The 24,007-nt window shown below is 39.4% G+C and overlaps 2 protein-coding genes across 2 annotated transcripts in view; one reads left to right on the forward strand and one right to left on the reverse strand.

Annotated features, from left to right (window-relative positions):
* The window catches only part of RAD9B (RAD9 checkpoint clamp component B), a 33,364-nt gene extending 17,319 nt beyond the window's left edge, over positions 1-16,045 (forward strand). Inside the window, exons 7-12 of the mRNA XM_058531088.1 lie at positions 2,387-2,493; positions 2,570-2,634; positions 3,188-3,310; positions 4,334-4,577; positions 15,194-15,289; positions 16,001-16,045. Coding sequence (XP_058387071.1) covers positions 2,387-2,493; positions 2,570-2,634; positions 3,188-3,310; positions 4,334-4,577; positions 15,194-15,289; positions 16,001-16,045 — 680 coding nt within the window. The remainder of the gene's footprint in view (positions 1-2,386; positions 2,494-2,569; positions 2,635-3,187; positions 3,311-4,333; positions 4,578-15,193; positions 15,290-16,000) is intronic.
* Positions 16,046-17,650: 1,605 nt separating this feature from the next.
* The window catches only part of PPTC7 (protein phosphatase targeting COQ7), a 37,424-nt gene continuing 31,067 nt past the window's right edge, over positions 17,651-24,007 (reverse strand). Inside the window, exons 5-6 of the mRNA XM_058531405.1 lie at positions 22,864-22,993; positions 17,651-21,493 (exon numbers count right to left, since the gene is read on the reverse strand). Coding sequence (XP_058387388.1) covers positions 21,435-21,493; positions 22,864-22,993 — 189 coding nt within the window. The 3' untranslated portion in view covers positions 17,651-21,434. The remainder of the gene's footprint in view (positions 21,494-22,863; positions 22,994-24,007) is intronic.

The raw sequence follows: 24,007 nt of genomic DNA on the forward strand, positions 1-24,007 counted from the left end.
ACCAGCAGTGTACGAGGGTTCTGATTTCTCCACACCTTCGCCAGTACTTTGTTATTATCTGTCTTTTGGATTATAGCCATCCTGGTGGGTGTGAGGTGTTGTCTTATTGTGGTTTTGATTTTCATTTCCCTAATAACTAATGACGTTGAGCATCTTTTTATGTGCTTATTGATTATTTGTATATCTTCTTTGAAATATGCAAATATATTTATTTCTGTTCAAATCCCTTCTTATTTTTCACTTGGGTTGTCTTTTTATTGTTCTGAATACTAACCCCTTATCATAAATATGATTTCAAATATTTTCTCCCATTCTATAGGTTGTCTTTTTACTTTCTTGATGGTGTCCTTTGAAGCACAGTTTTTTATTTTGATGAAGTCCAATTTATCTATCTTTCTTTATCACTTGTGCTTTTAGTGCATCAATTTTTTTTTTGTGTGTGAGGAAGATCAGCCCTGAGCTAACATCCATGCTAATCCTCCTCTTTTTGCTGAGGAAGACTGGCTCTGAGCTAACATCTATTGCCAATCCTCCTCCTTTTTTTTTTCCCCAAAGCCCCAGTAGATAGTTGTATGTCATAGTTGCACATCCTTCTAGTTGCTGTATGTGGGACGCGGCCTCAGCATGGCCGGAGAAGCGTGCATCCGTGCGCGCCCGGGATCAGAACCCGGGCCGCCAGCAGCGGAGCACATGCACTTAACTGCTAAGCCACAGGGCTGGCCCTCAATCATTTTTTAAATCATAAAAGAATATGTAATAAAGGAATAAATGGCATAATATCTGTATCTTTGATTATCTTGGAATGTACATGCAATGTTCCAAACGTAAGGGTTCGTTATGACAGTAGTTGTTGAGAAAAATCCAAGTCCAATGATCTCTTCTTGAATAGAAGACATATAAGATATCATTCTCTCTGTTTAAGGAAACAAGATATGCAAAAATATACATTAAAAAATTGTAGAGTGTATTACTTATGATTATTTTCAACTAGGAGTGACAGAAAACACAAAATAAAATAATAGTGGTAGGTATGGTTACTCCATGATCATCAAGGCACCAGGTTATTCTGTCTTGTTTCTCGGACCTCTTTAATGAGTGGCTTCCACTGCATAGTCCCCACATTCATAGCAGCATTATTCATAATAGCCACAGAGTGGAAACCACCCCAAAGTCATCAACTCATAAATGGATACACAAAATGTGGTATATCTGTACAATTGAATATCATTCAGCAATAAACAGAAATGAAGTAGTGACAGATGCCACAACATGAATGAGCTTTGAAAACATTATGCTAAGAAGCCAGACGCAAAAGGCTACATATTGTGTGATTCCATTTATATGAACTATCCAGAATAGGTTAATCCATAGAGACAGAAACTAGATTAGTGGGTTCCAGGGGCTGGGAGGAGGGTGGAATGGAGAGTGATTGGTAATGGGTGTGGAGTTTCTTTTTGAGGTGATGAAAATGTTCTGAAATTAGATAGTGGTTTAGTACACCTTATGAATGTACTAAAAACCACTGAATTATACACTTTAAAATGGTGAATGTCATAGTATGTGATTATATCTCAATTTAGAAATTTTAAAATTCACTTATTAAACCATGTTTTATAATTTAGTATGATAACATCTATATTATCTGTTAATCTCTTTTTTGTTAATACTTTTTGAAACAAGATGGGATATAATGAAATAAATAAAATATAATAACTGTTATTATATGTAAACTATATTTATAAATAGTTGTTCCCTTTAGAATAAATTAGTTTTTATGTATTCTGAATATTTAATTGCTTATAACAAGCCACTATATTTTGGAGTGGCCTAAAATAATTTATTCTTATCTCTCATGATTCTGTGGGTTGATGGGGCTCAGCTGGGTAGTTCTCACTTGGGGTCTCTCATGCAGTTGCAGTTAGGCAGTGGCAGGATCTAGAATCATCTGAAGACATCCAAGATGGCACATTGACATGACTGGTAATTGATGCTGGGCTGTTAACCAGAGTGCCTGCACACATGTGGCCTCTCCATTAACTCGGACTTCATATATATAACATGAACTCAGCATGGTGGCTGAGTTCCAAGAGCGTGTGTTGCAGGATAGAGGAAGTAGGTAGAGGACAGAGAAAGTGGAGGCTGCCAGTCTCTTAAGGCCCAGGCCCAGAAACCAGCACCATATCCTGTTGGTCAGAGCAGTCAGAGAGCCTACCCGCCCAGATTCAAGGGGATGGGACATAGACATAGACCCCATCTCTCAATGAAGGAATGTCAAAGAATTTGTGGCTATTTTTAACCTACCTCTTAAGGTTATATTTTCATATTAAAATTTAAAAAATACCCCTGAAACTAATTTTATTCTTTATTTTCCTATAACATTGAACAGATTCGACCAGTTCTGTATACAGTGAGATGTTTGTTGGCCCAGATGAGTTTGACTTCTTTCAAATTGGAGTTGACACTGAAATAACATTTTGCTTCAAAGAACTGAAGGTAAACAAAAATTTCTGTCAAAATTTTCACTGATAGTTTTTAATAAAGATTTCATTTTTTTTTCTTTTCTTTTCAGGGAATGCTGATATTTTCAGAAGCTACACATGCTCCTATATCCATTCATTTTGATTTTCCTGGGAAGTAGGTCCTTGGGAACTTTTCTGAGTTTGTTTTTTCTCCTTTTGTTATATATTAATAATAAAACACTTTGGATCACTTTGAAATTAATTCACACCTCAGGAATTCCTTAACTTTACTAGCAACACTTATTAAACTGAAATTTTGAAAGATGCCATAACATAGCCTTTTATAATTGGTCATTTGATGGAGAACAATATATTTTTCTGCAGAGTGAAAAAATATATAAATTTGACATGGTGCTGAATAAATTGCCTAATTAGAAAATTAGACATGACTCAAGTTAAATCTCTATAAAACTATAATACTTTATATGATATTTCAGAACTGAAATTTCAGATGAGATTGGGTTAGGATAGAGGTGTTTTATCAAATTGGATCTGATGATTTCTAAGGGCCCTTTCAGCTCCTAGGTCCGTTTAATTTGTGAAAAGACAAAAAGGACTTCTAGTTTTACTGTTTATTTTTACTCCCGAATTAATTGTAATTTTATAATGTTTTCCCAATGCCCATCAGAAAATGAGTGTGATGTTTGCTCTGACTTTGCCTTTTTTAGACCTATGGCTTTAAGTATTGATGATATGTTACTGGAAGCTAACTTTATTTTGGCTACATTAGCTGATGAGCCAAGTAGAGCATCTTCTCCACAATCACTGTGTCTGTCACAAAAACGAACAAGGTAAGGCCGTGTTTTAATGTCTTTCTTGGTTAGGAAAAAGCCATTGCAATCTTATTCTGAAATAATTCAGTGGCATTCAATTAGGAAACAATTGAGGAGAAAAATATTAGAAGATCAGCAATTTTGACTGAATCAGGAAGAGCTGTAGTAAGACCTAACTGTAACATAGAAATATCACCAATCTTGCACTGGATATTTGCTTTTTCTCTTCTGATCAGAATTTAACAGGACTCTCTGGTTTATCTTTGTTATTACCCAAAACTCATTTCCATTTTTAGTAGTTGTTTTTTAGGAGTGATACAGTGTGAAGGTTCACAGGAAAGTCTGTATTCACTGCCTAGAACTCTCTCAAATATAGGGACAGCCATTTTCTTCTTTCTTTTTTTCTTTTGTCTCTTAGTAATTTTTTTTTTTCCGCTGGGGGGTGCATCACCCTAAAAGTAGTATGAGTTTCCTATGGGAAATTTGGAAAATACAGAAAAGTACAAAGAAGAAAGTAAAAGTCACCCACACTTGCACCACCTAGAGATGACCACTGTTAATGTTTGGTTCGCTGTATTTTCTTTCAGACTTTTTATTGTGCATATAATTGTATTTTAGACAGGGTTGGGATCATATAGTGCATGTAGTTTTGTGTCTTGTTTTTTCCCCACAAAATATTATATTGTGAACATATTTCAATATGACAGATTATGACTTGGAAACATTTTTATGGCTGTATAAAATTTTATCATTCAGATATATAGTAATTTATTTGACTTTTTGTCTAACTTGCCCTTGCTACCATGTCACAGGATTGTCTCATGCACCCTGGGTTGCTTTACTGAAAAAGTCACATCTGTCTAGAGAATTTCTAAATAATTGTATATGTAAATCTTAACTTTCAACACTTAGTTCCATGTTATTTCAATATATTTCCTAAACCAGTGTTATCATTGTCATCTCATATTGCTCCATTAGTTATATAAAAATATATATTTCAAAATAAACAGTTCATGCATTTAATCCTTATTAATATCTCAGGTCAGATCTGATTCGTTCAAATTCTAAGACTGGTAAAAATGTAACCAGCAAGGCCCTGGAGCATATCTCGAGAAAAGCAGCACCCAAAAGGCTAATGACACCTAATGAAACTCTCACAAACATCTCTGCACTGGAAAGCTGTGGCAGCCCTAAAATGAAAAGAGCGAATGGAGACACTAGTGAAGTACCCGAAAGCAGTGTCAGCGGCACGGAGGAAGTGCCAGAGTCTCCATCTCTCAGGAAGGTAAAAGAAAAACGTTGAGACATGACCAGGTCTCAGTCAAGAATTCTCGTTATCTGTCTCCCCTTGCCCCAGCCCACCCCCAATATCTTGAAAATTAATTCTCTTACTTTTTGATAGGGGAGAGGTGAAGCCAGTCTGAGATGGAGAAAAGGCTGATTTATAGAATGTCAATACAAAATAGCTAAATTACTCATTGAGTAATTTCTAACAACATATATTCAAGTAGATATTTGGGTCACTTGTTTTAAAGAATAAATTATTATTTTTTTTTTTGGTGAGGAAGATCAGCCCTGAGCTAACATCCGATGCTGATCCTCCTCTTTTTTTGCCGAGGAAGACTGGCCCTAAGCTAACATCCTCCTCCACTTTACATGGGACACTGCCACAGCATGAGGTGACACGCAGTGCCTTGGTGCGCCGGGGATCTGAACCTGCAAATCCCAGGCCGCTGAAGCGGAGCATGCTCACTTAACTGCTTGCACCACCGGGCAGGCCCTAAAGAATAAATTATGATTGCTTATAGCATATTTATCTTTGAATATAAATAATATGCTTAAGTCATATAACTTGTTTTTTAGAATGTGTCCTCCTTCTAATTTTATTTTTCAAATTTGGTTGGGAAATCCTTTATTCATGGTAGTACAAATGTAAATTTCATCCCAACAAACATCACAAATTCCTTCATAGTGGAGTCCCAGTTAATAACATATTATTATGTAACCAACATTTTACTAGAAGGATGATAAGCTTACAGAATGCTATAGTGTTAAACCTTATGAAATCTATTGAAGTGAAGATAAATATAATTTATTAGAAACTGAGGTATCTTAAATAATGATAATCCTGATTTTGCATTTTTACATTAATGTTTTCTTCAAGCTTGTTTTGTTGTTGCTATTATTATTGGTTTGGAAATATGAGTTTCTTAGTTAGAATTATAAATTTGAAAGAAATAATATTTCTAAAAGTCACTGTCTTATGCTGTATAAAAGACGTTTAGGACAGTCAAATTGGATAGTAAACTCCACTTATTGTTCAATTTGATGCCACCAGTGTTTGTTGAATACCTAGTATATGCCTGGCACTTACGGCAGTGTTCTCTTCTTGTGTATTACTAGCTTGGCCAAAAAGTGAAAACTGACGTCTCTCTTTTCATTATACAAAAGTATTTTACCTCTCCTGTTTTTTGGTCACACATATCGTGCTTACTTACTTTTTCACAGGCAGCAAGAGAAAACATTTTCTTGCTGCTTCACCTCCCTGAAATCCACTAAGATTGCCCATTTCCTCACGAGGGAAGGTGACATTTAGAATTGGATGCTCCCTGAGCACCATTACCGCACTCTTTTCTTCAAATTTCATATCATGTCTCTTAAATTCTAAAATGAAAGTTCTGTTTTTAAAGGGAATTATTTGCCTTAATGTGTCAAACTCCTGCAAAATTGAAATTACATTATGGGTAAATTATTTAAACCCTTATCATCTTCCACCTGAACTACTGTGAGCCTTCTGATGGCCTCTGTGCCTCCATTCTCCTCCACTCTGGTTCTCCTCACAGTGTGCTAGAAGATTATGTCCAAGCCTAACTTCTACAATGAGGAATAGGGCTGCAGAGCACTGGCTCTAGAGTTGGGGTTCCTGGGTTCAAATCCCTGTCTTCGCCTCGGTTTTCTTATCAGTAAAATCGAGGTAACAATAATACTACCCATTAAATAGAATTGTTGTGAAAATTAATTGAGCTACTACATGGAGCTGGCACATGGTCACTGCTCATTAAATGTTAGCTCTCTCCTGCTTTTAAAACTCTCAGATCATTCTGCTTCTCCCATAGGATTACACCTGAACTCCTTGGAATGGCATTCAGAGACTTTCCCTAGGCTATTTAATGTAATCATCACAAGGCAGCCTCCTTTCCTCCCTCATGCCCCCCTAAAAAACACGCTCTGCCAGGGAGGGCAGATAGGTTTCCTCTGTAGTAACACCACCAAACATTTGGTTGGGCAGGCTATGCTGAGAATGACATACAGCTGTATCTTTACTTGATCAGCAGCATCTGCCGTGTGCACTGGAGGGCCATTGCCTGTGAACCAGACTAAGCTATAGCCATTGTGGTGCTAGTGACGTTCTTACAATAATATAGCCCACCCTATTTGTTTGCTTGTTTGTTTTTAGCTTTTCGTTTTAAAATAATTTCACTTTTAATTTTTATTTATTTATTTTCCCCCCAAAGCCCCGGTAGATAGTTGTATGTCATAGCTGCACATCCTTCTAGTTGCTGTATGTGGGACGCGGCCTCAGCATGGCCAGAGAAGCGGTGCGTCGATGCGCGCCCGGGATCCGAACCCGGGCTGCCAGCAGCGGAGCGCACGCACTTAACCACTAAGCCACGGGGTCGGCCCTAATTTCACTTTTAAAAAGTTGCAGAAATAGTACAAAGAATTCCTACATACCCTTCTCCAAATGTGAACATTTTATGTAATAGTACAATTATCATTTCATTGGAGAAAAATCAGAAAATACAAATAAGAGATAATCAGAGATAATCACTACATATGCTTTTATTATTACCCTACCTTTTAAGACTTTTTGTATGCATATATATACACACACTTGCATACATACATATCAAATTTTAATTTTTAAAAATTTGAAGTAAATTCAGACTCACTTGTAGAAATAGTATAAAGAATTCCCATCTACCTTTGCCCAGATTACCTAAATGTTGACATCATAGGTTAGTAAAGTCTCCTTTAGTCTAGAACATTTTCTAAGTCTTGCTTTATCTTTCTTTTCCTTGACACTTTAGTAGAATGTCCTCATATTTGAATCCTCTCATGATTAAATTTCAGCTGTGCATTTTGGCTAAGAGTACCACAGAGTGGTAGTGGGTTCTTTTTGTCCATCATTTCTGGAGGCACATGACGGAGAATTGTCTCCTTGGTGGTCTTTATTTCTATCATATGATTAAGGTGCTGTCTGCCAGATCTCTCCGCTATAAAGTTACTGTTTTTCTGTTAGTAATTGAATGTGTCTTGTGGGGAGATACTTTGAGATAAATATCCTGTTTCTCATCATACTTTTTGCCTACTAATTTTAGCATTCATTGATGCTTTTTTGTCTAAAATAGTTATTACCGTGATGTTTGCCAAATGGTGATTTTTCTTTTTATTAGATGAAACCTCACTTTAAGAACTGTCCCTTCTTCCTCATTTAGTTGTTATTCAATTATTTATTTCTATCATGATATGCTCTTGGATATTAATTTGTTCTATGGATTATAATCCATTACTAGTATTATTTATTTTGTTGCTTAAATTGCTCCATATTTGGCCACTGGGAGCCTCTGTCCCTTTGACATGTCTCCAACATTTTTTGAGCACTTCTTTACTTTTTGGAACCCTAAAGTGTCCTAGGCTTAACTTGTATTTCCCCTGCTCCAGCCCCAGAATCAGCCATTTCTCCCAAGAGCCCTGGTTCCTTTGATTGGAGATGGTATATGGAAACCACGTTCTGAGTGCTTGGTGTGTGTGCCCTTTTGTACTGGGATTTCATCGCTTCTAGGCCCTCTCAGCAGATAGAGCTCGGAAGTATATGCATTTATTGACACATACACACATATTGATCAGTTTTTATGTCTATCTATTTGTATACATACACACACACATTAAAATCCATAAATACATAGTGATACCTCCAATTCCAGTCCAACACCACCGGGTGCTTGCTGGTCTCCCCCTTCTTTATTTATAACTCCTTTTTCTCATAGTGAGAAACTTGGTTCTTATAATCCACAATATGTTTACTTATTGTTCAATCCTAGAACACACAGTTTCAGGATTGCTAACCCGTACCCCACAAGAAATAAATCTGCTAACTAGAGGTACAATGTTTGTCAACATTATTTTGTCTTTAGTCATAAAGTATATATTCAAAATACTGCTTTTCAAAGTTACTTAGGTTGGTTCTTCCCTCTCTCATATTTTGGTATGGTTGTTAATCACCTGTAATACAAGTAGCTTTATTTGTTTGCTTGTCTTCCCTTTGCTTCTCCTCAAACCCTTGTTGATTTTGTTTCTTTTTTTTTTTTTCCCCCTAAAGCCCCAGGCGATAGTTGTATGTCATAGTTGCACATTCTTCTAGTTGCTGTATGTGGGACGCGGCCTCAGCATGGCCAGAGAAGCGGTGCGTCTGTGCGCGCCCGGGATCTGAACCCGGGCAGCCTGCATCGGAGCGCACGCACTTAACCGCTAAGCCATGGGGCTGGCCCTATTTGTTTCTTTATTTTGAGTGCTGAACCGTTAGCAGCACTAAAAGTCAGAACTATACAAAGGTATATGCGGAACAGTGTCCCTCCCTCCCTCCTTTGCACCCATGCCCATGGCCCCTTGTAGAGAATAAATCTCATTAGTTTCTCATTTATCATTTCTGTGTTTCTTTGTACACAAATGAGCAGATACATATATATTTCATTTCTTCTTCTTTCTTATACTATAAATGCTGTTTTCCACTTTGCTTTTTGCACTTAACAGTATACACTGGAAATCACTCCATATCAGTTTCTCTCTTTTTTCCCCACAGCTGTGTAGTATTTCATGTGTGAATGTACCATAGTTAATTCAACCACTCTCCTATAGCTGGCATTTATATATACCCCCTAGTATTTTGCAGTCACAAACAACACTGCAATGAATAACCTTTTACACATGTCTTTTCGTATTGTCAGAAGTGTAACTTCAAGGCAAATTCCTGCAAGTGTGATTGCTTGTTCAAAAGGTAAGTGCATGTGTAGTCTTATGAGGTGCTGCCAGATTCCTCTCCAGGAGGGTTGTAGTAGTTTGCATTCCCTCCTGCAACAGAGGAGAGGGCCTGTTTCTTCCAGCCTGTCGAACAGCTTGTGTTGTCAAACTAAGAGTTGAGAAAGGGTATCTCAGTGTAGTTTTGATTTGCATTTCTCTAATTGTGAGCTTAACATCTTTTCATGTGTTTAAAGGCCATTTTATAATTTTTGTGAATTGTTTATTATGTCTTCATATTTTTCTATTGGTTTTTTATCCTTTTCCTTCAATTTTTAAGAGTTCTTTACATATATATTTAGGAATATTAGCCATTTATCTGTGATATATGGTGCAAACATTTTCTCACAGTTTGTCAGTTGTCTTTTAAATTTTTGTCATGCAAAAATTTTCATTTTATGTAGTCAGATTTATCAACCTTTTAAAAAAATTGTCCCTGGATTTTGAGTCATGAATTACAAAGCCTTTCCCCACTTGGAGGTTAAAGAGGAATTCACCCATGTTTCCTTCTAGAACTTGTAAGATTTCATCTTTTTATAGTTACATCCTGAACCATTTGGAGTTTCTTGTCTTGTGTATGGTGTGAAGTATGGATCTAATTTTATCTTTTTGCTACCCAACTATCCCAGAACCACTTCTTATAAGGTCTACCTTTGCCCTAGTGAGGTGCTCCTCACTACTTATCACTACTTTATCATATACTAAATTTCTGTACGTATTTGGGTCTGTTTCTAGACTTTCTTTTCTACTCTGCTGATCTGTTTGTCTCTTCATGTGTCAGTACTCATTTTTCATTATGGAGGCTTCAGAGTATGTTTTAATGTCTGGTTTAGAGTTAGCATCCTTTTGTAGATTTTATCATTTTTTCCCTGGCTATTCCTGAATGTGTATTTTTCACTTGAACTTTAATATCAACTTATCTAGCTCCATAAAAAACTCTTTTGGTTTTTTTTATTGGGATTTCCTTAAATTTCTGTTAACTTGGGGAAAACTGATATCTTTAGGATGTTGAGTCATTCTGTCCAAAAACAGGCAATGTATTTCCATTTGTTCAGGTCTACTTTTGTGTCCTTCGGAAGTGTTTTAAAATTTTCCTTATATAGATTTTACACATTTGTTATTAAGTAATTAACCTGATGTGTTACTATTGTAAATGGAGTTTTCTCTACCATTCTGTTTTCTGACTGCCTATTGTTTGTGTATATGAAGGCTATTGTTTTTTGCATGTTAATTTTATATCTTACTACCTTGCTGAATTATTTTATTTCCATTAGTTATATCATTGATTCTCTCAGGTTTCCCAGACATACTATCTATCTTCTTTATATAGAGATAGTTTTACTTCTTCTTGAATGCCTCCAGTTGATCTCCTTTGTTCAGCTGCATCAGCTCATAACTTCTAGGACAATGTTGAATAGCAGTGGAGAGAGTAGGCATGCTTGCTTAGTTCCTTAGTGGAAAGGTTTGGCATACACTTTTGTGTGTGACTTTTGCTCATGGTATTACTCCTACAGCCAGAGGGGATAATATTCTTTTCTTCTCCACCTTTTTTTTTTTTTTTTTTTTTTTTGTGAGGAGATCAGCCCTGAGCTAACATCCGCCAATCCTCCTCTTTTTGCTGAGGAAGACGGCCCTGGGCTAACATCGGTGCCTATCTTCCTCCACTTTATATGGGACGCCGCCACAGCATGGCTTACCAAGCAGCGCGTCGGTGCGCGCCAGGGATCCGAACCAGCGAACCCCGGGCCGCCGCAGCGGAGCGTGCGCACTTAACCGCTTGCGCCACCGGGCCGGCCCCTCTTCTCCACCTTTTAAACTCCTACCCGCCCTTCAAGGCCCAGTTCAAATGATACTTCTCTTTTTGAAGTCTTCTCATTCTACTCAAAGCATTTGTTGATCCTATTCATTATTACTGTCACATAATAATTTAATATATATGCTTGTTACTCCACTAGGTATATTGTGAGTTCAGCAAGGGCAGGCCTGAATCTTACTCGTCTCTGTATTCCTAGTGCATAGCCAGTGGTTGACAGACCTTCAACCCTGGTTTGGGATAGCCTAAGAAAGTTAAAATCTCTCCAGTAGTATCACAAAATTCCAAAATGAAATCAATTTTAATTCACCTTATTAAAAAAATAACTATATGGTAATATACTACTTAGGTAAAGGGGATTTTCACAATTAAACTGTGATAGATGAGTATTACTATATTCTAAACAATGACCAGTGGTTTTTTCCGTTGTGGATTTTCAATAAGATAAGTTTAAACAAGAAATTACACACAGCTCTCCGGGGCACCAAAATGGGGAAAATATGTACATTTTTTTAAAAAAATAGATTTTATAGGGGCCAGCCCAGTGGGATAGTGGTTAAGTTCACACACTCCCCTTTGGCGGCCCAGGGTTTGTGGGTTTGGATCCCGGGTGTGGACCTACACACCACTTCGCAAGCCATGCTGTGGCAGCGTCCCACATATAAAGTGGAGGAGGATGGGCACGGATGTTGGCCCAGGGCCAGTCTTCCTCAGGAAAAAGAGGAGGGTTGGCAACAGATGTTAGCTCAGGGCTGATCTTCCTCACCAAAAACAAACAAACAAATTTTATAATAATTTATCTTCTTGCCCAATTCATGTTGGACTTGAGGCTAATTCCCAGTTGCATGGCCGTTCACAAGCTTTCCCCATTAGAAGACTGGAGACACCGGGGGAGGCTCAGTCACCCAGCCACGCAGGATTTAAAGGCCAAAGGGTAGGTGGGACGAGAGAGGGTAGCCAATAACATTTACCCTAAGTCAATTCAGCAAATTCAGGGCAGTTTTCAAAAATCAAAGTAAACCTAAGCTTTCTAGTCTAATATAATTAGCACCATAAACATTGTGAGGAGCTATTTGCACACAGTATTATACATTGAACAGACACAGATACTATCTTTAGGTCACTTCTAGCCTTGGGAGTTTGACCTTGGTCAAGATTAGACTCTTCAGAGGCAATTGAGACCATGCCTCCAGTTACAGTCACAGGCAGTGTATTAGTTTCCTATTGCTGCTATAACAAACTACCACAAATTTAGTGGCTAAACAACACAAATTTATTATCTTACAGTTCCGGAGGTCAGAAGTCCAAAATGGGTCTTTTTAGGCTAAAATCAAGGTGTCAGCAGGGCTGTGGTCCTCTCTGGAGACTCGAGGGGAGAATCTGTTTTCTTGCCTTTCCTAGCTTCTTGAGGTCACCTGCATTCTTTGGTCCGTGGTCCCCTTCCATCTTCAGAATCAGCACTGGCCAGTCAAGTCATTCTCACACTGCTTTACTCTCACGCTGACTCTTCTCCCTCTTCCACATCTAAGGATCTTGTGATTCCATGGGCCCACCTGGATCGTCTAGGTCAGCTGATTAGCAACCTTAATTCCATCTGCTACCTTAATTCCCCTTTGCCATGTGACATCACATAGTCACAGGTTCCTGGGATTAAGAAGTGGGCATCTTTGTGGGGGCCATCATTCTGCCTACTACAGCCATTATCACAGCTAACTTGGGGTGTTCCATCTAGAGCAAGGGTTCAACAGCTGGTGTCACAGCTGCTGCTGTGCAGAGGGCATCTTCACCTCCTGACACATGAGGATGAGCCAAGAACAGGGATCATTCATTTATTCATTCATGCTGCCTACCATGTGACTTCCACAGGTATTTGTTGAGGGCCACATGTCATAGAGGTAGGGTATACAATGGTGAGCAAAATAAACAAGAAAACTTCCTAAACTTGATTATAGACTAGGGGAGAGATAGACATTAAACAGTCACATGACTAAATATATGATAATTTTAAAGACTGTGATAAATTCAATAAAGGAAAAGTTCAGGGTGCTTTGACAGGATTTAAGTTGTGAACTGACCTAATCCAGGAGGTCAGAAAGTCTTTTCTTTGAAACTGGTGTTTGAGCTAAGCTGGAAATGATAAGGTAGTAGGTGGGGAGTTGGGTGGATGTGTGGCATGTGCAAAGGCCCTGTGATGGAGGGAGTGTGGTGGTTTTAAGGAACTGAATGAAGGCTGGCCAGTGTGGTTAGAGAGCAGAGAGCCAGGGGGAAACAATGGCACAGGGTGAAGCTGGAGAAATTGGTGAGTGCCAAATCATGCCAGAAGAGTCCTGTAAGCCATTTCAACAGCCAAATAAAGTACCTTGGCATTTAAAGTATTTGAAGGGTTTTAATAGGGAGGACTGACAGAGTTGAATTTTTAAAAGATAACTTTAGCCTCAGCTACCGTGTGAAGAATGGGGTGCAGTGAGGCAAGAAGGGAAGATGTTGTAGCGTGAGAGACAGTGAGTCCTCAGAGTACAGATGGAGAGAAGTGGCCAGATAGGCAGCTCACTGAGGAGACGAAAGGGGCAGGGCTCGGTGATGGACTGCTTACGGGGTTACGGGAAAGGAGGCATCAAGGAGGACTTAGGTTTGGGGAAACAGGATCAACGTTCACTAAGATCATGAATTCAATTTTGGATATGTTAAGTGCAGAAACCAAGTAGGTAGTAGAATACATGGATTGAAGTTCAAATTCTCACTTTGAGACTCCCTGGCATATAGATGGTAATTTCAGCCAGGGGTGTGAATGAAATCTCCTAGAGAGAGGGTACGGAGGAGAGGGCTGCCGTTGCTTAAAGCAGTGGTTCTTAACTAGGGGCGATTGTGCCCCCTAGGGGACATTGGGCAGTGTCTGGAGATACTTTTATTTTTTATTTTTTGGTGAGGAAGATTGGCCCTGGGCTAAAATGCGTGCCCATCTTCTTCTACTTTATATGGGACCCACCAGAGCATGGCTTGACAAGCAGTGCATTGGTCCATGCCCAGGATCCGAACCCACGAACCCCAGGCCGCTGAAGCAGAGCACGCGCACTTAACCACTACGCCACCAGGCTGGCCCCTGGAGACACTTTTAGATTCCACAATTCAGGCAGAGGGTACCGACATCTAGTGGGTAGAGGCCAGGGATGTTGCTCAGTATCCTCCACTGCACAGGACAGCCCCCACAACAAAGAATCATCAGGCCCCAAATGTCAGTAGTGCTGAGGTTGAGAAACCCTGATTCAAAGGCTGGGTAGCCGGCTGAAAAGTCTAAGAGCAACCAGGAGAGTGTGGCATGAGGAAGGTAAAAGAAGAAAGTGTCGCATGTCAAATGGGATGAAGACTGAAAATGGCCATTGCTGAAGGAGGTGGCAGTTTGTGGTGACCATAATAACGGTTTCTGTGAAGTGGTGAGGTCAGGAGCTTTTTTAGATAGGACTGAAGAATAGAATGAGAAAATGGAGACAGCAGGTGTGGATGACTCCACAGCAGAGGTAAGGCAATAGTGGGAGGGAAGAACGGGATGAGGCTATTTATCTATTTTAAAGATGAGAGGCATTTGATTGTTTTAAAATGTTGATACTCCTATCCAGTAGAGGAGAGGCATGGGAAGGGCTGTGAGGCAGAGACAGGGAGGGAAGGATTGGCTTTAGTCGGGATGGGTAGCTTCTGTTGCAGCAGGAGAGAAAGGGGAGATGGATCCGAGTCAAGCAGGATTGCCTGCAGAGTGGCCCCACAGCCCTGGTGCGTTTTCATGCTTAGGCAGGGGAGTCAGAGGCACATCACTGATCCCAGACTGTGTGCCTCTGAATCAGGGAAGGGTTTTGTTTTAGGATGTGTTGGGCTAGTTCCGGGTCTTCCATGAACCATCACCAGCGAGGTGAGGGAGACCACATTGGCCGAGTTTCTGAAAAGGGGCTGTCACCTGGAGCATGTAATGAGCACTAACTTTCCCTTTGAATAAAGTGCAGTTACTTTTTTCCCTCCAGTTTTCTTGCATGTTCTTTGGAGCAGTTTCTTCTGACCAACCACACTTCACCCACCCTTCCGACAGTCTGGCAACAGCAAGTGACAGTGAAGAGGACGTGAGTAGTGGCAGTTTTTCCACATTCTAACACTTAATGATGACTGAGTTGGCCCCCAGGCCATTTCCTAGCTCACGTGCATCTCAAACAAGTTTTCACACTTAATCTATAAAGATACTGTCTTGGACTGCCTTGAAATGGAGGATGGGCTTCTGCTTTTCTGAACATCATCTTGCACAACAACCATATCTAGAAATAGCTGCTTGTCAAGTGTAGGTAATTTGCTTTACATCCATTATGCTACTTGGGAGGCAGAAGCGTTTTCTGTGCAGGGAAAAAGCTCATCAGAATTCTTCAATTCAATGCACATTCACACTAGAACTTTCAGCATTTCCTTTGCCAGTTTTATAAAGGTATTTAAACTTTCTTCAGCAGCCATGTGGAGTGCATCAAAATGGCTTGTAGTTCTGTGACAAGTAGATACCTTTTGTATTTGATTACTAACATTTCATTTTGGTACTTTCAGACATAGTAAAAAGTTATGCAAGTCTTTACTCATGTAATGCCATGAATTTTTTTTGTCCATTGCTTTTTATATTTTGTTAAGATTTTAAATAAAATAACCCCTGGAAAAAAAGGTCAAGAATAAAAATCTATAGCTACCCCCTTCACTTTGGAATCTTTGTATATATTGTCAAATTTTATTTTATAGCCTTAAATTGTTCCAGTTTTCAGATGTGATTTTTAAATTTTGCAGTGTGATTCAGAAAGAATTTAATGGAGGTGATGCCAAAAATTTATCTCTGTATTATCTGACATAGAGCAGCAACCTCCACTGCCAAGAGAGCCTGGGTTTGGAGTGGAATGAGGTGGAAGATAAATGTCTCTGTTCTTTGCCCCTTTAAGAATTAGCTTCTCACCTGCACAGAGTAAAAAAATCCGGCACAAAAACATTGTTATGTAATATCTTACGATGCGTGCCTCTCCCTCCCCCAAACCTGTTTACAGCCAATCATAACCTGACAAACTAGACTTCTGTAACATTGTTAAGTCTTTATGAAACCATGGAATCACAAGGAAATGTTAACTGGCAAGCAATTGTACTTTAGATTTGTGAAGAATTCATAAACAAAAGGTGGCTTGAGTGGATTAGGAAACTAGAACTGTGAATAGAGTTCTAACTAAAACCAGAATGAATTTGGCTCTTGTACCTTAGTAATGAGTCAGAGCTACCCACAATAACCCAATAAAAACCCAAGTTATCCCAAAATGTTCCTCAGTGAATGAAAATGGGCTTTCACCAAGCTTTTTGTGGAAATTGGCAATGGCCACATAATTTCAAGAAGTCGTTTCACACTGTAGGCTAAAAATTCATGTATCTTATGCTTACACTGATGATTAACACTGAATTTCACATATTCCTAATAAATGCAGATGACTACACAGAGAACGTTTATATACAAGAGTAACTGTAGGTCTCCTTGCTGAGGATCAAGTTTCTGGTTCACTGAAACAGGCAGCCGGGGTTTAGGTTGTGAAGGCATCATCAGTAATCGCCTGGATGCAGCACTGACCGGTCTGTACAAGATATTTATACTGTTAAATTGTATATAATTTGGACTTTAGAATTTGGATACAGAATACTAAATTTAAATGACACCAGATTTTTTTTGTGGCTTCACTCCATACTATTCGGAAGATGCAAAAGCCTTCTTAGCTGGGAAAACATGTATTTTACATTCAATTATCAGTCCAGTCTGATGATTTTTTTTTTTTTTTTTTTGTGCAGATCAGCCCTGAGCTAACATCCATGCCAATCCTCCTCTTTTTGCTGAGGAAGACTGGCCCTGGGCTAACAAATGTGCCCATCTTCCTCCACTTTATGTGGGACGCTGCCACAGCATGGCCTGAGAAGCAGTGCATGGGTGCGTGCCCGGGATACGCACACTTAACCACCACGCCATGGGGCCGGCCCCCAGTCTGATGAATTTTTTTTTTTTAATAATTTTATTTATTTATTTCTCCCCCCAAAGCCCCAGTAGATAGTTGTATGTCATAGCTGCGCATCCTTCTAGTTGCTGTATGTGGGACGCAGCCTCAGCATGGCTGGAGAAGCGGTGCATCGGTGCACACCCAGGATCCGAACCCGGGCCGCCAGCAGCAGAGCACACGCACTTAACGCTAAGCCACGGGGCCACCCCAGATGAATTTTTGAGGAAGCTAAACTGATGTAGTAAACCAGCTGGTGAAAAAGAGCTAAGGTGGATAAACTAGTAAAAGAAAATGACAGCAACGAAGTCCAGGGTCACTGCTAGACTGACTAAGAGGCTTAGACATGAGGACTCAATAGAGACGAACAAACTCAATGTCAAGGGCTGGTGTCTTATTTAGTTACTATTCAAATTAAAAGGAGTACACAGATTAGTATAAATACTATATTTATTAAATATCTTTACAGTTTATTTAAATGTATTTACAGAACTATTCCTGCATAAGTTATATTTCAGACATCCAATTCAGGTCATTGCCTCTTGGGTAAGACAAATAATGATAGTCTCAACAGAAAAAAGCAGCTCATTAGTATACATAATTCAAATTTACTTCATTATTTAGCCATCTTTGCCACAAACAACCTGCTAACAGTTAAAATTTTGACATGGACACTGTTGATTTTTAGTTAAGAAGTTCAATTTTGCAATGAATTTAATTTCGTTTTTACAAACAGAATCCAAATTTTTTCTGCTTTATATTTTCAGCTTTATAAGCAGATTTTGTTTTTTTAATATTGCAAAATCTGTTAAATGCAAAAACATGATAGTTTCCAGGGAAATTGGATGCTGTAGCTTCTACCAAAGATAGCTGGTATAAGGTGACAAGGAACCATGAACTTATTCAAAAGTACAAACATTTACAGTTCTAGCCCATCCTGCTTACAATCTCCAAAACGCTCAAAACTGACTCAGTCAATTCTCACAATTCCTGCCTTGTTACTTGCTGTGGTAGGTTGGTGGTACTGAAGGTGGTACTGAAGGCTACTGTTCTACCAGAACAAAAGCAGCTGAGACGAGAGGACACTCTCCCATCATGCAGAGCTTGACATCTAGTCTCTAGTCTAGACACAGCCCAACCCCCAGACATGCACACCTGGAATGGATTCTTTTGTGTTTTAGTACCCATCAACCATGTCAAGCCAGTACAGTAATCCAGGACAAATAACTTGTTTTCCCCCCTCATTTCTTCTTTTAGTTTTTAAGGGCCTATGGCCTCTACTGAATATCTGTTCGGTAAATTTTTTTGTGCGCAGGCAGCTTAAGTTCACAGGAAGAAATAAGGTTCTGATATGTTTAGAGTGCACATTTTAAAACAGAACAAAATAAAAATTTCAAGCATGTGATAAAAATATTGATTTTTATAATACAATATTGCTTTATAAATATAGATGGAAAAGCTATAAACTTTACTGGTCTTTGGTGCATCCAGAGAGAGATAAATAATTTGCCATTTGTAAATTAGAAATCCAAATTCTCTTTTGTTATGAAAGTCCATTACATGAGGCAAATGTGTGTCTGTTTTTATACTGCTTGATTTAAGATACAGTTAACACACACATCAAGTTAAGAATCAGACCCATCAAGTGGTATATCTCAGTCACACCCCACAGAGACTTGGGTCTTGTGATCTAGAAAATTCCAGTATGGGTCCAACACAGCCTCTGACCACTGAGAGTGGAAGGAGAGTTACTTGTTAAGCAGCACTCCAACTGACCCCCAGCGGTCATAAAATTAAGTGCATAAAACAAAAAGGACAGGGGAAAGAGAAAATACTGTGTCACTAATCTACAGGCCAGGTCCAAAGTCAGTTGAATTGTGAAACTCAATTCTTCTCCCACTATTTTCAATGTCACTGGAACAAATACATTGCTGATTTCTAACAGTCATTTCTCAAAAAAGACTAAGTTGATTAAATGAGTTGTGTAAACCACCACCAATCTAGCTTTACAAAGATTGTGTTTGATGGGTTAAATGAGAGCAGAGAAAAGCCAGTGACTTGACCAGCACTGCTCTTACCAGGAATTAAATGTAGGCATTGGAAAATTAATGCAAAATATACCCAGATCATAAGGCTACATACCTCTGACCAGAAATAATCAAAAACCCAGACAAAAGAACTAAAGTCGTCAGCCCAAGTATAAATGTATTCCTTCCAACAAAACCCTTCTGGATGCAACTTTCTTTACTTTTTAAATACACAGAGACTGCAAATAGTTTGTGCAAAATAAATACCCCGCCACTTGCCACTCACGCTTCCGTGTTTTATCGTAGCACAATGGGTTCTCATTATTTAAACAGAGTCTCCCTCCACCTCCCCGCCCCACCCCCATCTCCTCTACCAAAGAATTCTGTTGTGTCAAGTTAGGGTAGTTAAGGCATTCTGACATGTAATTAAAGGTGATTTAAAAGAGATATCTAACATTATGCCAATTTAGGAATAGTAGATAAATTACTGAACGGCTTACAAATGAATAACTCATTCTTATTATAAATGAAATGCCTGTTACAAGCATGATGCATTGAAATATAGTAATGACATGTACATGGTACATGTTAAACAATTTTAAATAAAACAGAAGCTTGACAGTTACTCAAATATACAGTACAAATTCACAAAACAAAATCTTTTAAAACAAGTTGAGGTAACCTCAAACATAAGTTTTAATGCAATAAACCAGGGAGTAAGTATCTCCTTTAGAGAAAGAGACTTTCTATATTCTCCTCAAGTAGATTCTCATCAGGTTTAATTGCATTCTCATCTATACACCAATGTTACCTGACTTATATATAAAACATGGCTTTAATTTAAAGATTTCTAAGTATATATATTTTTCTACCAACAAGTTAATGAAGGAAAAAAAACTGACCCAAAAATATATATCTTTACAGCAGTCGACTTGTACACAAACCTTAAAAATAAGTTTGAGCTTGCACATAATGGGAAAATTGAATGCGGGGTAGTTTTATAAGGAACTATACACTGCAAGATGGCTATTGGGAACTGTAAACATTAAGCTTGATTCAGAAACCTCTAAATTTCTGTGTAGGGCAAATGCAAATGTCAGATCATCACCAGGAGTTTTCCTCGTGGACTCTTGTGCTGCTGCCACTGCCCACGGTGCTCTTTCCACGTGGACTCAGTGAATTTGGTGCATGCTCTACAGAAGGCAAGGCTACTAATAGAAGGTCTGACAGTAACACTAGGAGTAGCATGACCATCAAAAGCCAACAAAATTCAAAGTTACAGCTGTCCATTCTCAACCCATCTTAGGCCTGAGGGCCTAGAGCTCCCACGCAGGGGGCATCATATTAGACAGCTGGGAGGAATTTCAGCCATAACATTAAATTTCTAGGCTTTGAGGAGTTTTACAATCTTGAGTAATAGTTCAATTAAAAAATTTTGGTAAGGAATCTCCCCCACCCCTCCTGCAGATCAGGCCACCAGCCTGTGATATGGACTAATCAATAAACTGCCAAAATCACATCACAGGAGCACAATTAAGCATCTTTTAAAAACCATGAAACATTTGCCTCCATAGAATTAAACTGAATTTTTCTTCCGATTTGTAACAAAAAAGCTCCTGGGATCAAGATTTCATAATGCAGAGCAATGTTTAGAGCAAAATTATAAGCCCCTGAAAAATAGGAGTTTATAATGACAACATAAAGCCACACCCAATCATAACAGACTGTATAGTACACGTGTAACATCTTTTGATGAATAATGTATGTTTCTAGTAGTTGTACCATAACATACAATTTGTGTTACTTTTAAAATCACTTTTACACATTGTGATTTTGAATTCACTTTACCAACATTACTCATTTTCAATACTTCAACCATTTTTGAAAAGTAATAGCCATTCTGGCTTTGAAAACCTCCATCCCATCATGGAAAGGACAATGAGAAGTGAAGGCCAATCTTCCAATCTTCATTCTCTTCATATATTGCTGGCAGATATGAGCTAGTGAATGACAGTAGTGGTTCTCAACATAGATCTCAATGGGGTCTCAAAAAGACAGGCAAAAGGCTTACATCACTGGCCATTGAGATCAGTGGCAAAGAAACGTGGTCCTGCCAGCAGGATCAGCACACACGGCAGGGGAGAATCTGGGGTGATGAAAGGAAAGGCAGGAGTTGACACCTAGGCGAGTCAGTCTGTATACTCAGCCACTATTGAAAGAAGGACGGTGATGTCATCTGGCTTTCCACCTAAAATGAAAATGCAAACATATTCATGTATCTTAAAAGGAAAAGTCAATCAAAAACATAAGCCTGAATAAGGACTAGGAGACAAATTTCAGGCAGGTTTGGTTTGTCAGTATACTCTAGTAGAAAAAAGAAAAAAAAATTTGATAAAGAGAAATAGTTAAAAAACACCAAGAAATTACATGTAATTTTATCCTTTTTTTTTTTTTGTGAAGAAGATCAGCCCTGAGCTAACATCCATGCCAATCCTCCTCTTTTTGCTGAGGAAGACTGGCCCTGGGCTAACATCTGTGCCCATCTTCCTCTGCTTTATATGGGATGCTGCCACAGCATGGCCTGACAAACGGTACATCGGTGTGCGCTGGGGATCCGAACCCGGGCTGCCAGCAGCGGAGCACGCGCACTTAACTGCTGTGCCACGGGGCCGGCCCCCAAGAAATTACAAGTAATTTTAATTGAAGCTTTAAAAAAAAAAAAAAAAGGCCTTCCTGCTCCTTTACAATAGGAGCTCCATTAAAATGGCCACCACATCCTCTCTTTACAGCAAACACAGTAAAGACAAAATCTGGTTAGGGTAAATTCTGCTTGACAAGAAAGTTACATGCTTCTACCCATAATCCTAATTTGGACAAACACATCCAATGTTTTGAAACTAGGAACAGCCTTGTATTCTAATCTGCCAAACAGCTATGGCATGTGCTTTTTTCTATTTTAATGTTTCCTGGAGGGCTAAGAAATGCTGTACATGTCATAATATTATATCAGCAAGACACTGACCAACTCTACTAGTTCTGATTTGCTAGTACCAACATGTCATCCCAGCTCTAAGACTGAGCGACTGGCCCGTTCCCAAAGTTACATATCGCTCAGTAGATAGAAGGACTCTTTAGGCAAGGACAATTTAACATCACTTCCCTCTTTAAAACCTGCTGAGGCAATCTGGCAGGCAAATACTGTCAACAAGTCCCACAAAGCCAGAGGAAGGGAGAAGTGAAATGTCAGACCCATGAAGGGCAGAATGTTAAACTGTTAGGAATGTCCAGGCTCTCCAGGCAGAGCTCGGAGGCCTTCTGGGCTCAGGTCCAAGCAGTGCAGTGGTGGCAATAAAGGGTTCAGGTTCTGCCTGCCCTGCAGCCAGTGAAGGTCAGTTCTGAAGGTCATCCTCGCTGGGGAAGACATGATGACATGCACTTGCTCTTGTCCTCCAGTGCTGAGGCCTGCTGGCCTTGCTGAAAGCCATGGGCTCACAGCTGGGAGAGGACACCTCCACAATCTCACCCCGAGGCTCTAGTTCACCCCACCCCACAGCCCAGAATGCTCCCATCCTCCTATGTGCCCAGTTAGTCCCTATGACCGTCCTAAAGAATGCTTACCTCTCACATTCAATCCATTGTCACATGCAAACTGTGCAAAAGGTGACATATAATTTGGGTCGTAGGCCAGCTCGTGAGCTTGCTCAGCAATGCTCCTTGCTGTCTGTTGTATGCTCTCATAATTTGCATTCTAAGATGAAAGGATGAGGGAGTTATTGTTTCCGTAACGCCTCACATGATTTCTGCATACAAGCATACTTGCAAACATCACTTTTTAAGACAGTAACATTTGTCTAACCACAGTTTCCACCATTTAAGTTTTACTCCAGTTAGAGAAGACATTAAAACATTACACTTTGAAAAAAACAAAACATTACACTTTGACTAAAATGAACGAGACCACCAGTGCTGCCTGTACAAGATGTCAGAGAGTCCTTTGCTAGGGTGGCCTTGGGCCCTGAAGTTTGGATTTTCATTTTTGCTTTTTTTCCCCTTTGAAATTCTTAAGGTATTCTTAAATAAAATGGGATGGGACTGAACAGGAGGATTTTGATGGCACTTTAGGGATGACCATGAAAGTTTCCTTGCTTAGGAATGCACCCCTGGCCAACCACAGTTTGCTCTCCAAGTGAGAGCTGCCAGCTGCCCTACTGAAAATGCCTTCAGAATTTTATATCATGATGAAAGATTCTTGTCTAGCTGTGTTTTCTTGAGCCATACCCTTATCCTTGCTGCTTCAACTTCCTCATCTGTAAAATGGGGATGGGAAACAAGTCCATTTTAGCTCTAACATTCCCTGCTTTGGAATAGTTTCAGTATAAATAATAACAGGCCTCTGCTTCAATGTCACCTCCTGAAAGAGGCCTTCTCTGACCAATATTTCTAAAACAGCAGCCCTCTCTATTCTCTATTCCTTCACCCTGCTTTATTTTTCTTCTTATTTACCACCAACATTACATATTTCTTTCCCCGTTTTACCTGTCTTCCTCCACTAGAAGGTAACCTCCATAAGGGCAGGGAACGTCTTGCTTCTGCTTATCGCCCTGTCAGCATACAGCACACAGTGCCAGCACAGGCAAGCCCCTGACCTTTAGTGAACCCCACGGACAAGGCCTGGCACTCAGGATTGCACACACATCATCTTAGTTAATTCGCACCAACACCCCTATGAAATAGGGCCTTCTGTACCCCCATTTTACAGGTA

The sequence above is a fragment of the Diceros bicornis genome, chromosome 35, assembly GCF_020826845.1.
Source record: "Diceros bicornis minor isolate mBicDic1 chromosome 35, mDicBic1.mat.cur, whole genome shotgun sequence".
In the NCBI taxonomy this organism is placed as follows: domain Eukaryota; kingdom Metazoa; phylum Chordata; class Mammalia; order Perissodactyla; family Rhinocerotidae; genus Diceros; species Diceros bicornis.